Below are 13,418 nucleotides of genomic sequence, written 5' to 3'. Positions count from 1 at the left end.
AAACTTTATGTTTGACTAGAATGACTAAATAAATGGCATATGTACACAAATCCTTGGTCCAAACTCTTTCACAACTTACTAGTGGTGTGACGAGACACTTATCTCACGAGACTCTACTCAAGAGTTCTACTTTGAGTATGAATTATCAGATGTATTGAAAGACAACACTATACAAGCACTTTCAAAGGTTTTGCCACAAACTCAACTGACTGTCTTCTCTCTTGTATGATCTTATGTCTTATAAGACCTTATTGTACATTAATTATGAGCTTCCAGAATTTCTGATTGAGGCTGAGTGCGACCTAATTTAACACCTTTACACAAATTGAACATTTAAATGAAAACAGTATAAATAACAAAAATAAATAACAGTTTTTTCTTAGTCTTATTAAGAACAGCAAGTGCAACCATAATCAAAGTACTCCTATTTGCCTAAGTCTAATTTGCGCGCATCAGGGATTTTACTTTCACTTTTCACTTTATGTATACGTACTCCGTGTATACAGGGAGCTGAGCACACATTCTACAAGATAAGATATTTATCAGACGCTTAGACTCTGTTGCGAATCCTCCTCTATCCTGTGCGACTGCAACTCGTGCTGGATGAGCAGAGCAGACGTTTACAATACTTTACAATGGTTTTTATTTTTATAAAAACATTAATACGACAGTGGATGCGGAGATGCGGTGGACACTGTAATGTAATGTGAATGTAGCGGTGGAATATTCGATGCTTATTTCACCCTCATGCTCCGTCATGGCGATATCACGAGACAGCATTTCACTCGACGAGAAATCTTGTCACATTTTAGTCTGGCGAGATCTCGTCACACAACTTACACACCCCTACAACTTACACATTTCTTCCTCTAAATCAGTTGTGCCACTGTTCACTGAAGTACCAATGTCACGGTGTCTAGTTTGTGTTCCCTGGGTATCCACTAGAGGTCTCTTCCCCTTACTGTCACCACCTCATCATGAACTGCATTTCCCATAATCCTTTGTCTGAACTCATCACTGATCATTGCACACAGCTGTTCCCACTTACATTGTTTGTACCTGTCTATTTATACCCTGTCTGTTTCTGTGATTGTCGTTGAGTCCTTGTTTGATGTCAGTTCACACCTCGAAGTTCTTGTCTTGTTTGTTTCTTGTTTTTGGACTGTGTTCGTACGGATTTTGACCCTTTGCCTGCTTGACTATGATTACAGATTACACATTAAAACTGCAATTGGATCTCACCCCTTTGTGTGCGTGTCGTGACAACCGCTCTCTGTTTTAGATCCTGTCTGTCTGTTCTTCCTCTTTCCTAGTGTAGTTCGCATCTCAGATACCAGTGATGGAACAGACATAGTAGGTCAACAGGATTCATTTACAAGGTGTATCAGATTTCTGTGGAAAGTACCATCTTTTTCTGGACTGACTCAGTTTAGTTGACTTAACACACACTGCACCTCCTTCAACTCAAACATCGCTTTTACAGGTGCTTGAGAAAGGCGTGTCTAAACAGATAAAAGGAGGCACCACATCTGTTTGAGTCTGTAACTGGACACGTCAAAGTAAACACAATGAACTGGTTCATTTGTCTTTCTGAACTATATGATGATCTATATGATGATGCTGTATGATTCTGAAACTTATGCTGTATGATACTGAAGCGTCCATTATTGCACATTTCATCATAATGCTGCATTCGCTTTAACATGTTCATGACCTGTTTAATCTTTCAAGGTTTAAATGCAGTGAATTTTGTCTTGCACGTCTGTAACCACAATGGCTGACACCATCTGGCTCCACCTATTAAAGTACACACCACAAAATCATGTGTTTTTATGGTGCCGGGGAGGCTCAATGTTTACACTTTTCAGGAAGATAAACCAGAGTAAGAGAACGCATGTTAACATAAAAAAAAGCTTCCCCTTTAAGAAACAGGAAGGTAAAAGGTATACTGAATTAAGCCTGTACTGCTGATACTAGTAATGTTTAATCTTTATTATGATTTACTATCCTGAAGTTTTTTCTGGTCCGACTATTTGGACAACAATTACTATTGACTGATGATCAGAATATTTTTCCCTGCTTTTCACTAGATTTGCTGTTTTCACTTGCAATTCTGTATGCTTCTTTCATTCGTGCAGCCTGTTTATCATAATAGATTTTTTTAGATCTCAGTTCAGTGCAAAAGTATCTAAAGGGTCGGGAATATAACATTGAATATTGCTTCTGCTTCTGTGTTGCTATACTACTGCACAATCCCGCCTAGCCATTTGCATTTTCCGTTGACAGGTGTTCTCTCTCTCTCTCTCTCTCTCTCTCTCTCTCTCTCTCTCTCTCTCTCTCTCTCTCTCTCTCTCTCTCTCTCTCTCTATGTGTTTTGTGTGTACTCAAGCAGGTGTGGGTTGCATGTGATGAATCGACTTTGTCATTGAGGCCACTCTAACAGCAGTAGTTTTGTGTGTTCATTAGTTATTTATGCTTTCAATGTTGTTTGCCTCATTTGTGTATTGCTTTTTTTCTTCTTTTTTCTTCACCTGAGTTCTGACTTCCTGAGGGATAAGCTTTAGAAAACACTAATGCGATGACTTTTTTTTTTTTTTTTACACAAGGAACACAGCGATAAGCCCTTTGCATAACGCCTGGATCGTTCACGTCATCGCTCTCATTGTGTTGAATTAATGAAAGAACTGTGTTTCCAGTGAAGCAGAAGAACAAAACGCTTTTATGAATAAGAATCTGCAATCATTTTCTAAGGGGAAAGTTGTCAAAATTATGTTTCTCTTTAATTTGCTCGCAGTGATCTTGTTTTTACTCAACAATGGTAAGACATTTACTTGTTACAATCTTTCTTCCGGTGTTTGTGTGAATGTAGACGCTGATACACCTTGCAGAATCTGCAAAATATCAATAATTAAAAAAATAAATAAGAGATGGTAGATTATGATTTTTACTTAGCAACGCAACAAATGTTTTATTATGTACATATAATTCAAAAGTTTACATACACTTAATTGATTCTCGGTATGTGTCATTACCTAGATGATCCATGACTGTTTTTATGATTTTGTTTTATGATAAATTCCATGTTTGTTCTGTCAGTCCTGTTCTGCCCACAGTTCTTCTGAACAATTCTCCAGCTCCCGAATATTCTTTGGTTTTCCAGCGTCTTCTGCATAATTTAACCCTTTCCAGCAGTGACTGAATTACTTTTGAGATATATATTTTCACACGGATGACACCTGAGACACGACTATTACAAATGGTGAAGACATATACACTGATGCTCCAGAAGGAAACACAATTCATTAAAATTCAGGGGGTGTAAACTTTTGCACAGGAAGATTGGCGGTCAAATTATTCTTATTTTGTCTTTTGGAAAAATAGTATTTTATGTAACTTCTGTAGGGCAGTAATAAAATTCGATAAGAATAATTTCCAATCCTCATGTTCAAAGGTTTACACCCACTGGCTCTTAAAGTGTTTTTTGCCTTGAGCATCTGTGACTGTTTGCAGCATTTGATCATCCAGACAGCTACGCACACTGTTAAAAATTAGGAATCAAGTATATGTAAACTTTTGAACTGGATCTTTTGTGTAAATTCAGCTGTTATTATGTCTTGTGGACATGTAAACAAACATCATGTGACTTGATCTGTAGTTACTCTCAAATTACTTTGGGTGCAATATACAATCAGATTATTTTTCTTGCAAAACAAGGTATTTAATACAATTTCATTAGAAATAAACGTGAATCATTCTAAATAAGCGAAATAAAATGTATATTTTTTGGCAAAAAACCTACCGTATGAATCATAAATTGAATCAAATGTCACCAACCAACACAACGAAATAATGTTGCCCCACCAAGTTTTCATAACCCTAGGGTTTCCAATCCATATAAATCAAACCTGAAAAAAACTAATCAACTTAAGGGTTAGAAAGATACACCAGGTGAGATTCATCAGGGTTGGAGTGTAACTCTGCAGGACTGTGGCTCTGACTGAATTTATCCACAGACATATTTCTTTAATCAAAATCTTCATATGTAGAAAATTCACAGCACTATTGTATATTTTTGTATGGCTTGTGTTTCTTTTCAGGTGCGTCTGGCGCTGATACAGATGAAGTGTCCATGTCAGTGATGGAGGGAGATTCAGTCACTCTAAACACTGGTGTTCTAACAAACCAACAAGAAGTTGTTAAATGGTATTTTAATGACACTCGTATAGCTCAAATCAGTGGAGATCTCAGTGATATCTGTACAGATGTTCAGTGTAATGAAGGCACTGAGAGATTCAGAGACAGACTGAAGCTGGATCATCAGACTGGATCTCTGATCATCACAAACATCACAGACTCTGGACTTTATGAACTGAAGATCATCAGCAGCAAAAGCAGCAGTGACAAGACCTTCAGTGTTTCTGTCACTGGTGAGTCATTTAATGAGTGTTTAAATGCAGTTTATATTATGTTTAAAACACATTTTCAATGTGTTTATTGATTTTTTTTTCTGTGATATTCTGAGTTATTTTCTTTATTAATTCACATACAGTATACAGATAATCTTGCAGATAATCTTACAAACTTGAAGCACAAGTGCAGTTTATAGAATTATCTCACTTTACATCATTAAATAGCTAAGTATGATATATAACTAAAGGCCCATTCTCACAAGAACGATAATTATAAAGACCTATGATGATAAATATTAGGTTACACAGGAAGCTTCAGTTGAGTTCAAATGGATTTTATTATATATCTGACCAACTTCAGTTATTATCTGTTTAAAAATAAATTTTATATCAAATAAGGATGTAAAATTAGTTTAAAAAGCACCAAACTTTATTTTCAGAGTGAAAGTCAGGAAAGAGCTTGTGCAATCACATTCATGATCACAGTTCTTTCATGTTGTGGTGGGTTTGGTGTTGTTGTTTATTTCTCCAGCAAAAGATCCTCTAGCAGCTGTTGGTTTGTGTTTCAGGTGTTTCTGCTGCTGAACGAGATGAAGTGAAGAGAAAGTCAGTGAAGGAGGGAGAATCTGTTACTTTTGATCCTGGTGTAATAAAAAACCCACATGATTTGATGACGTGGTATTTTAATGGTACTCGTATTGCTGAAATCACCGGAGATCAGAGTAAGATCTGTACAGATGTTCAGTGTAAAGAGAGATTCAGAGACAGACTGAAGCTGGATCATCAGACTGGATCTCTGACCATCACACACACCAGAAACACAGACTCCAGAGAATATAAACTACAGATCATCATCATCAACAACAGCAGCTTCAGCATCACTAGAGTGAAGAGATTCCATCTTACTGTCATTGGTGAGTGTATAATTCAATCTTTCGATGCATTTTCCTTAGAGGAGTTTTAACAGTAGTTTTAAAAAAACAGTATTTTTAAATGAACCCAATAGCTGTTGGGTAATGGACTGTTATTTAAAAAAAAAGACTTTTGACTCAATGAGACTTGCTATTAACATGAAAAAATGCAGTTTCCCTGTGAGCAGTGTTAACTGTTGCTTTATCAGTGCTAATGCAGTTTTAACTGCTGTTGCTTATGACATCAGATTAAGCTATTTATCAGTTAAATCATTATCATAAAGTGTTTGTTAAATACTGGATGTACAGCATTATCATTCACTCTCTAGTAACAATGTCTGTCTGTAGGTGTTCCAGATTCAGGTCTGTCTTCAGGAGCTGTATCAGGAATAGTTGTTGCTGTTCTGCTGGTTTCTTCTGCTGCTGGTGTGATTTACTGCTGTCGCAGACAAAGCCATACAGCAGTACCACAGAATCAGCCGACTTAACAAAATATATGAGATTTATTGTGCAATAATGCCCTTGAAAGAACAGTGGTATGAATATATTTTTATATTATCATAATTATGTGTGTAGCATACATGTACTCTGGGAAAATCTATCCTTTTTAACAGTAGCTACAGAAGCAAATATTCACCAGTGAAACAACAAAACAATCAAAAACTATAAACAAAGTGCACTTTTTCAGAGAGCAAGTTTCTTATTATAAAGCACCAATGCAACAGTTTAAGCATTTTAGATGTGGAATTCTAAATAATACTTCAGGTCTATATTACTGTAGTACAAAAGATGCATCGTATGACAATGTTTTGACACAATTATATTTAGGAAATTTAAACCTCTGTACAAACAACAGGAAAAAACAAAATGCAGTCTGTAGTATGTTTGTGTGTGTTGTGTATCTGAAACATCAATCCTTCTCATCACTTTAACATTCTGTGAATCTGTTTTCTTACAGGCGGATGATGACAAGAGCCTACCATATGATCCCATTAGTATCATGCCCTTCGGACACATTCAGATTCAGGCTGAGGCTGCCAATCAAACATAATTTATCCTTTTAATACTTTATTGAAAGGGACACTGTAGAGAATTAGGAAATGAGTAAAGTTCCTAATTTATGCCTCTCGGCCTATGGCGCTGATCATGTGTGCTCGTTCCAGCTTCACTCGCCCGTGCTTCGTCTCCCAGCCGGATCTCATGAAAATGCTTCTCTATAGCACGCATTGTTTCTCTTCTAATTTATATGCGAAAATTTGTTTTTACGTGTGATACGCAGTTTTCGCGTGCATATGATAAGAACATTATTACGTGTAATACACATGCACCCCTCACCACTACGTAGAATAGATATTTACCCCACAACACTACTAAACCTAAACACTACTTAGCTCATTTTCGCATATTAATTGCAGGAGAAATACAATATGCTACGTGCTATAGATAGGCATTTAGTGTGACCGGGTTGCGAGATGGAGTATTTCAGGAATCCATTATTCCATAAAGTTAACCACAGCCAGACCCTCTGTCTTCTCCGGAAGGCCTTTTCCTGATCATCTAATCACTCGGTTAGGGAAGTGATCGTCTTTTCAATTTGTATAGCTCGTCGCTCAGTCCCAGTAGCAGCATTTTCAAAAACTAGCATTCTTTGCTTCGCTTCTTTCACTCGGTTATTAGTACCCTGCACTATGACCCTGCACTTGTGTTTCCCCCTCAACACAAGGACACTCTCCACTACTGATACTGTAGGTGGTTTTACTGGTATTGTTGCTGTTCCTGGAAAAGACTGGCACAATCATGTTGCTAATATTTATGGTTTAAACACTAACATTAATCCTTACTTATCTACCTTCGTCAGAAAACACTCTCCAGCAGCGACTGAAACCAAAGCCAGCCATAATAAGCTTTAAAATTCATTGATATATTTAAAAGTTGGTAAAACACTATGCTAAATGTATTTATTCTGATAAATGCTTGTAATTGAACACATATTTGATGACTGTTAAAAGTTGTCTGTATCAAATATGATACTGGCATTAAACCTGAAACATAGGCCTACTTGATGTGACGTTTGTCAGAAGTGTTACAGGAATAGTAACACACAAATGTGTGTAGGTCTATACTTGATAAAAGAATGTAATTCAATTATATTAAGTCTTCATTTGTAAGAAATTTGTTGAAATATGGAACGGTAAGTTTTCCTATACTTGAAGTTGTGAAATTGTATGAGGTGCTGATTAGTTTGTCTTTTTCATTTTGCCTTTTTCCATCTCGTGTCTCTTTCAGTTCAATTGTGTTAAGATTGACAAGTGTGATTGTTTTTTTAAAATATTCTATTTTGTGTTTGTCTTGTAGACTATTATCACTGTTGTTGCCTTTACTTAAATACTCTGCTCAGTCTAGCCTTTTTTCTTTTTCTAGCAGCATTCTTGTCCACTTGTTCTTAATTTTGGATTTGTCTTTTTGTCTGGTGCTCAATGTAAATTATCTAAAGCCTCAATAGATTATGTTTTTCTTTTCTGAAACAAGGAAATTAACTTGAACAATCTTTGTATGTTTATGTGATAAATATTATTTAAAACATATGATTCATTCATAATGGCTGGAATCTGTGTGTCTCTAAAATATTTTTGTTGATAATATTGATAGATATAATATAAGATAATATTGAATCATTGCGTTATAAATGTTTTCAACACTGATGCTACTACATTACATAGTAATGTCATGATCGATGGGCAGCTCGAGAGTTATTTTTACTGTCTGTTCTCTCACTCTCTATTCGATTTTCCTCTGTGCTGCTGCTCTGGTAGACTTTTTCTACAAAAAAGACTTCCTACAAAAAAAGTTTATTTTTTGAACAGCTATCAACTACTCCATCCATTTGCTTCAGCAGGAAGAAGCCCAGCAATACAAGCAGCCAAATAAGCACAGCAAGCAGAGACTAGGAGCTTTCTCTTCTCCCCGTGGACTCATTATTTCCTGCCCCAGACAGTTTGCCATCTGTTGCTTTATGATGGGAGAAACGAAACTTTTCGTTTTGCTTTGCAAAATGATTCACTATTTTGAATCGCCGCATGCTGGTGACCTCTGCTGGTCAGAACAGTGTAAATGCAGAGAAAACTCAGTCCAAACATGCATAAAAAAACACTTTTTACAAAACAATTGCAAATGTTTTTATTGAAGGTGTTATCTGTTAAATTCAATTATCACCAAATACGATTAAATAAGAAGTATCTTTATCATATTTTATATTTAGGCCCTAATTCACTTTTTGTTTTCCGGATTTCGCACGGTTGGAGCTCTTTAACTGACAGAGCAGACATGATTTAGATCTCTCCAAAGAAATTAGAGTATTTATTTTATCTAATTGGCAAAAAAAATGATTAGAATTAAACATATATGTGTCCAGAGATGATGTAGCGAAAGAGGAGATGTGAAATTTGATGTGCATTGAAATTGCATTGAAATCGATGCTTTCCGGATTGGAATTCCTGGATTCCTGGTCTTCGTTGTAAATCTCATGTTCGCGGAGGGAGTCGGGACTGACCTACCAGCAAGTCGGGATTGTATGAAACTGACATTATTGTTGCCGATTTGGATGGTAGTGTAAGACTGCATAAAACTGGAAGAACTGGAAGAGAGGGCTACTCTCTGAGAGAACAAAAGAAATTACCATTTGAACTCATTCTTGTGCACCATTCGAGACGCAAGTCTCACCCCAGAATCATCCTAATCTATATCACTTTCCCTTGACCCCCACTCTCTCTCTCTCTCTTGTGGTGAGATCATCTGAAATTCATCCAAAATATATATGGTTTTAATGTGAACAATTATCATACAGTTTTATACATGTTTGGTATCATTTAAAATGTCTCTGTGCGACTGGTACAAATGTCTCATTCCCAAAGAAGTAAACCAAAAGTTAATAAAGTATGACTATCAGGCAAATGGTCCTCTGCTCTCAAAAGATGTAACCTCTGAATGCAAATGTCCATTGTTTGCACATGTTTCCATGTGAAAGAAGTTTCTGTCTATATAAAGAAATGCAACAAGAGAATCGGGGCCTTCTGTATCTCAGATCAGCCCGTGAATGTTGAGAGCCAGTTCAAAAGAACAGTCAAACATTTGCTCACATTTAATGATGCACAGATATCATTGTTACGGCCTCAGCCTTATGGGTGTTGCCTGTGTATGTTTGTCTTGTCTTCTAATTGGTGTTTCTTTCTGAGTGTAGGCTCCTCCCCTGCGCACCTGTGGTTCGTTGCTCTGATGGCTCGTGCTGAGCATATAAGTGGAGTGTGCCGGAGGGTGAGACACGCAGCGGTGAACTCCGTGCGCGTCATGATGCCTAGCCAGCAGATCAACTCAAACTGTGTTCTTTGTATTGTGCTACTACTTTGGTTTATTTTGTTAGTGTTTGGTATGTCTATGTTGACGATTAGTGTAAAGTAAATGTGTGTTACTTGTGGGAAGAGAGAACTTGAGAGACGTGAGTTTGTGCAGTCATTTATTAGTCTAATAATAAATGCTTTAAACTGCTCTTTGCTTTGCGTCTCCTATGTTGCTGAACCCTCACGAAACGAGCATGTTTAACAACAGGGGTTCGTAACAATCATTAAAACCTTTTGAGGTGTTTAAAGAATTTATTTTATATGTTTGAGAAATACACAGAATTTTTTTCCCCTGTATTTTCTCTTATTTATTTTTCTGCTGTTCTACCACTGTTCTGCTCTTGACAGTATTCAAGCAGTTCGGCACTGACCGGACACGTTCCTCTGTGAGGGATGCCGTCTGGTGGACGAGTCCTGCTCCATACCGAGAAAAGATATTCTTTGCACAGCAGTTGACCTTGGTGGAAGTGCAGGAATGGCCTGTGTAGCTGGAGGATGGAGATATGAAAGTACGCTTCCTTCAGGTCAATCGCTGCAAACCAGTCTTGGGGACGGATGCATTCAAAAATGCATTTCTGCTTTAGCATCTTGAATTGAAGTTTGTAAAGGGCCTGATTCAAGACACGCAGGTCCAATATTGGCCGTAACCCACCCCCTTTCTTGGTTACAAGAAGCCCGTCTTCATATCGGCTGGAGGGACCGGCTGTGTCATGCCCTTCGCCAGTAGGACTGCGATCTCCATGCGCATGAGAGAGGCACGTTCGCTCACCACCGAAGTGAAGTGAATGCCCCTGTACCTGGTCGGGTGCCGGGGAACTGAATCGTATAGCCGAGTCTGATGGTACGGAGGAGCTAGCTGGACAGACTGGGAAGTGCTTTCTAGGCTTCCACAAACTGAGCCAGGGGGACCAGGGGCACAACAGACATACCAGGGGTGGGGCAGTGAGGTGGAAGACAGGGACCTGACTCGGAAGGCTCAGGGGCGGCCCGGATTAGGGTCTGAGTGTGCGGTGTTACACTTACCTGTCGCCACAGGTCGGCAGGGGTTGTCAGTCTTGTCGTTCTCCCTCACATCGGCCAGGTTGAGCCAGAGATGGCCACACGGGCTGCAACTTTCGTGCCCAGGAGGGCAAGGTCGGTTGAGATGAGGAGCTCACTCATGGGCTCATGGTCTGGACTACCCTTGTTCATGTCCATGAGTACCTTGGCTTGGTGGACCTGCAGCAACGCCATGGCATGCAGGGAGGAAGCGGCTTGCCCACAGGCTTTGTAAGTCTTGCCTGTGAGAACGGACAAGAATTTACAGGCCTTAGAGGGGAGACGCGGATCACTCTTCCAAAAGGTAGCGGTCGCCGGACACAACTGCATCGCGACAGGCCGCTTCACTGGAAGGATAGCCACATACCCCTTAGACGTTCCTCCATCAAGGGTAGTGAGGGTGCTCAGCCGGTTTCGGGCAGAAAAAGGTGTCGTCCACGACCTCGTAACCTCCTCATGCACTTTGGGAAAGAAAGGCACTGGGGCGGTGTGCTGAGGACCAGCACAGCCCGCCCCAAGATACCAATCATTCAACCGAGATGGTTCAGGACACGGTTGGGGATTCCACGCGAGCCTGACCATCTCGGCGGCCCGTTTCAGCATAGATGACATTTCTGAATCTGGCTCTGGCAACGCTACTCTCCCAGAAGGAGGTAACGCAGCCGAGTCGTCATCTCCAGAGTCCAGCTCCCCTTCTGATGCAGAAATCGGCATCCTGTCCTAAAGAGTAGGGGCCCCGAAAGAAACGACTGGTCGGTCCACTACTGAGGGACCAGCATGATCAGTCGGAAGCTCCTCCGGCTGTGGCGTGACAGATGAGTGAGGGGACCACGGGGACTGGTTACCGAGTGGGGACGCCATTACTGATGCTCAGATTACCCAATCCTACACGGCGCAGTAGCTCACGGATGAAGGGGAGTCTCAATCTCAGGGCCGAGATAGTCATGTTCCCGCAGTGACAACATGAACTATCCGCAAAAGCTGCTTCAGCGTGCTGAATGCCCAAACATGTGATGAAACGATTGTGACTGTCAGCTGGGAATAGGGAATGACCGCATCCAGAAACGCACGGGTGGAATGGCATTTTGAAAAAGACACAGACACACCGTGTTGCTCTTTCAGGAATTAGTGCAGGCTCCCTAAGCGTGATCCCAATAAATACGGTATGTCCAACTTACGCCAAACGTGACCAAACTGAAAGGGAAACGGAAACTATATTTAAACATTGAACTGGCAGGATCTTTAGGATGGAAATGCAGTTAGGGAAGCATTAGATGGAAACACATATATGTTTGATGCAGGATATTATTTACGATTAAGAACATGGCAGCTATGAAGTTAATCATTGTCAACACAAAGAACTAGAACTTTTACTACAACTACAAAAGGAGTACATCTCCCTGGATGAATCAGTGTACACATGACTGTCAGGATTCCACCAGCTTCACTCACTCCTCCCACCCATTCACTCACTCCTCCCTCTCGTTCACTATCCCCTGAATACTGATCACCATCACCTGCACATCATCATCTCACCTCCCTTTATATTCAGCTCCCTTTCACTCACTCATTGTCTGGTCTCATCTACACATGACCCACAGACCAAGGGCGCAGGTTTAGGGGGGGGGCGCTAGGTACTAGTCCCAATCAATATTTTGAGAAGACAAATTTGTCCCCACCAATATTTAGCAAGCTCCTTTGAACTGCTATTTTGATATTTGCGCTGCATTTGGATCTTTGCGCTGCTATTTGGATCGATTCCAACGGCCAGGACGACGACAGTACAAGATACGACGTAATTTGATTGGCGCCGGGGTATCTGACAGGCAGGCTACACGCGCGGGCCGGGACTACTTTTATGGCGAGTGGATAGTGTCACGGATAACCTACCGAAGTCGACAGTCGTGTACTTTTACGTGACAGAAGGGGTACGCCGCACCACAGACGCGTGACACCGACGTGTGACTCCAACGTCGCACCACAGCACGCCGCACCACAGACGCGTGACTCCAACATCGCACCACAGCACGCCACACCACAGAGGTGTGACTCCAACGTCGCACCACAGCACGCCGCACCACAGACGCGTGACTCCAACGTGTGACTCCAACGTCCCACCACAATAGATTAATATCTATCCCCCCCCTAGCTTTTCTTATCTTTTCTTTGTTATCTTTCTAATCAATCATTATATTCTTGTGTTCTGATGACATTGAAAATATCATTGATACAAATTTTGTATTGTATACAAAGTTGTGTATGTCATTAATGTCATCTCTGAATGGTTTACGAACATATATATTTTTTTTTCACTTTCTACTGGATATGAGGACTATGCAAATTATAGCCTACACCATCAAAGTCACAACTTTTTGCACAATTATTACCAACAACTTTAAAGTTGAACAGATAAATTCATTAATTGTAATCTATAAACATAATATTCTGGACTGTGTCATTCTGAGTTTTTACTTTTGAAGGTGGTAATAATTTTAATTAACACAGTTGACCATAATGGGCGAATACACAATATGAAACTATTCACGAAATTGTTTACAGGAGAAGGTGACAAGAAAGTATTTTAATAGCCTATTATTTTCAAGAAATCAACAATGAAAAAATATAAGACATGGAAATAGTCTTTTAGTCACACAATGCAAAACAAT

General features: G+C 39.7%; 1 protein-coding gene across 1 annotated transcript; it reads left to right on the top strand.

Moving 5' to 3' along the window:
- Nucleotides 1–2,386: 2,386 nt before the first annotated feature.
- LOC143735271 (uncharacterized) lies at nucleotides 2,387–8,482 on the top strand. Its single transcript, XM_077225390.1, has 5 exons — nucleotides 2,387–2,818; nucleotides 4,098–4,427; nucleotides 4,979–5,323; nucleotides 5,669–5,856; nucleotides 6,279–8,482. Exons 1-4 carry the CDS (start codon nucleotides 2,722–2,724, stop codon nucleotides 5,806–5,808), a joined length of 912 nt encoding a protein of 303 aa, XP_077081505.1. The 5' UTR covers nucleotides 2,387–2,721; the 3' UTR covers nucleotides 5,809–5,856; nucleotides 6,279–8,482.
- The last annotated feature ends 4,936 nt before the right edge of the window (nucleotides 8,483–13,418 follow it).

This window comes from Siphateles boraxobius, unplaced genomic scaffold (assembly GCF_051911475.1).
Source record: "Siphateles boraxobius isolate OS27281-9 unplaced genomic scaffold, OSU_SipBor_1 13, whole genome shotgun sequence".
NCBI lineage: Eukaryota > Metazoa > Chordata > Actinopteri > Cypriniformes > Leuciscidae > Siphateles > Siphateles boraxobius.
Note: the sequence above shows the minus strand (reverse complement) of the source record. Positions and strands in the feature narration are given on the sequence as shown.

Excerpts from the sequence above, each read along its gene's own strand:
- LOC143735271 (XM_077225390.1), top strand. The coding sequence starts at position 2,722 with ATGAATAAGAATCTGCAATCATTTTCTAAGGGGAAAGTTGTCAAAATT. Across the intron at positions 2,819-4,097 it reads CTTGTTTTTACTCAACAATG|GTGCGTCTGGCGCTGATACA; the intron begins GTAAGACATTTA and ends GTTTCTTTTCAG. Across the intron at positions 5,324-5,668 it reads ATTCCATCTTACTGTCATTG|GTGTTCCAGATTCAGGTCTG; the intron begins GTGAGTGTATAA and ends GTCTGTCTGTAG.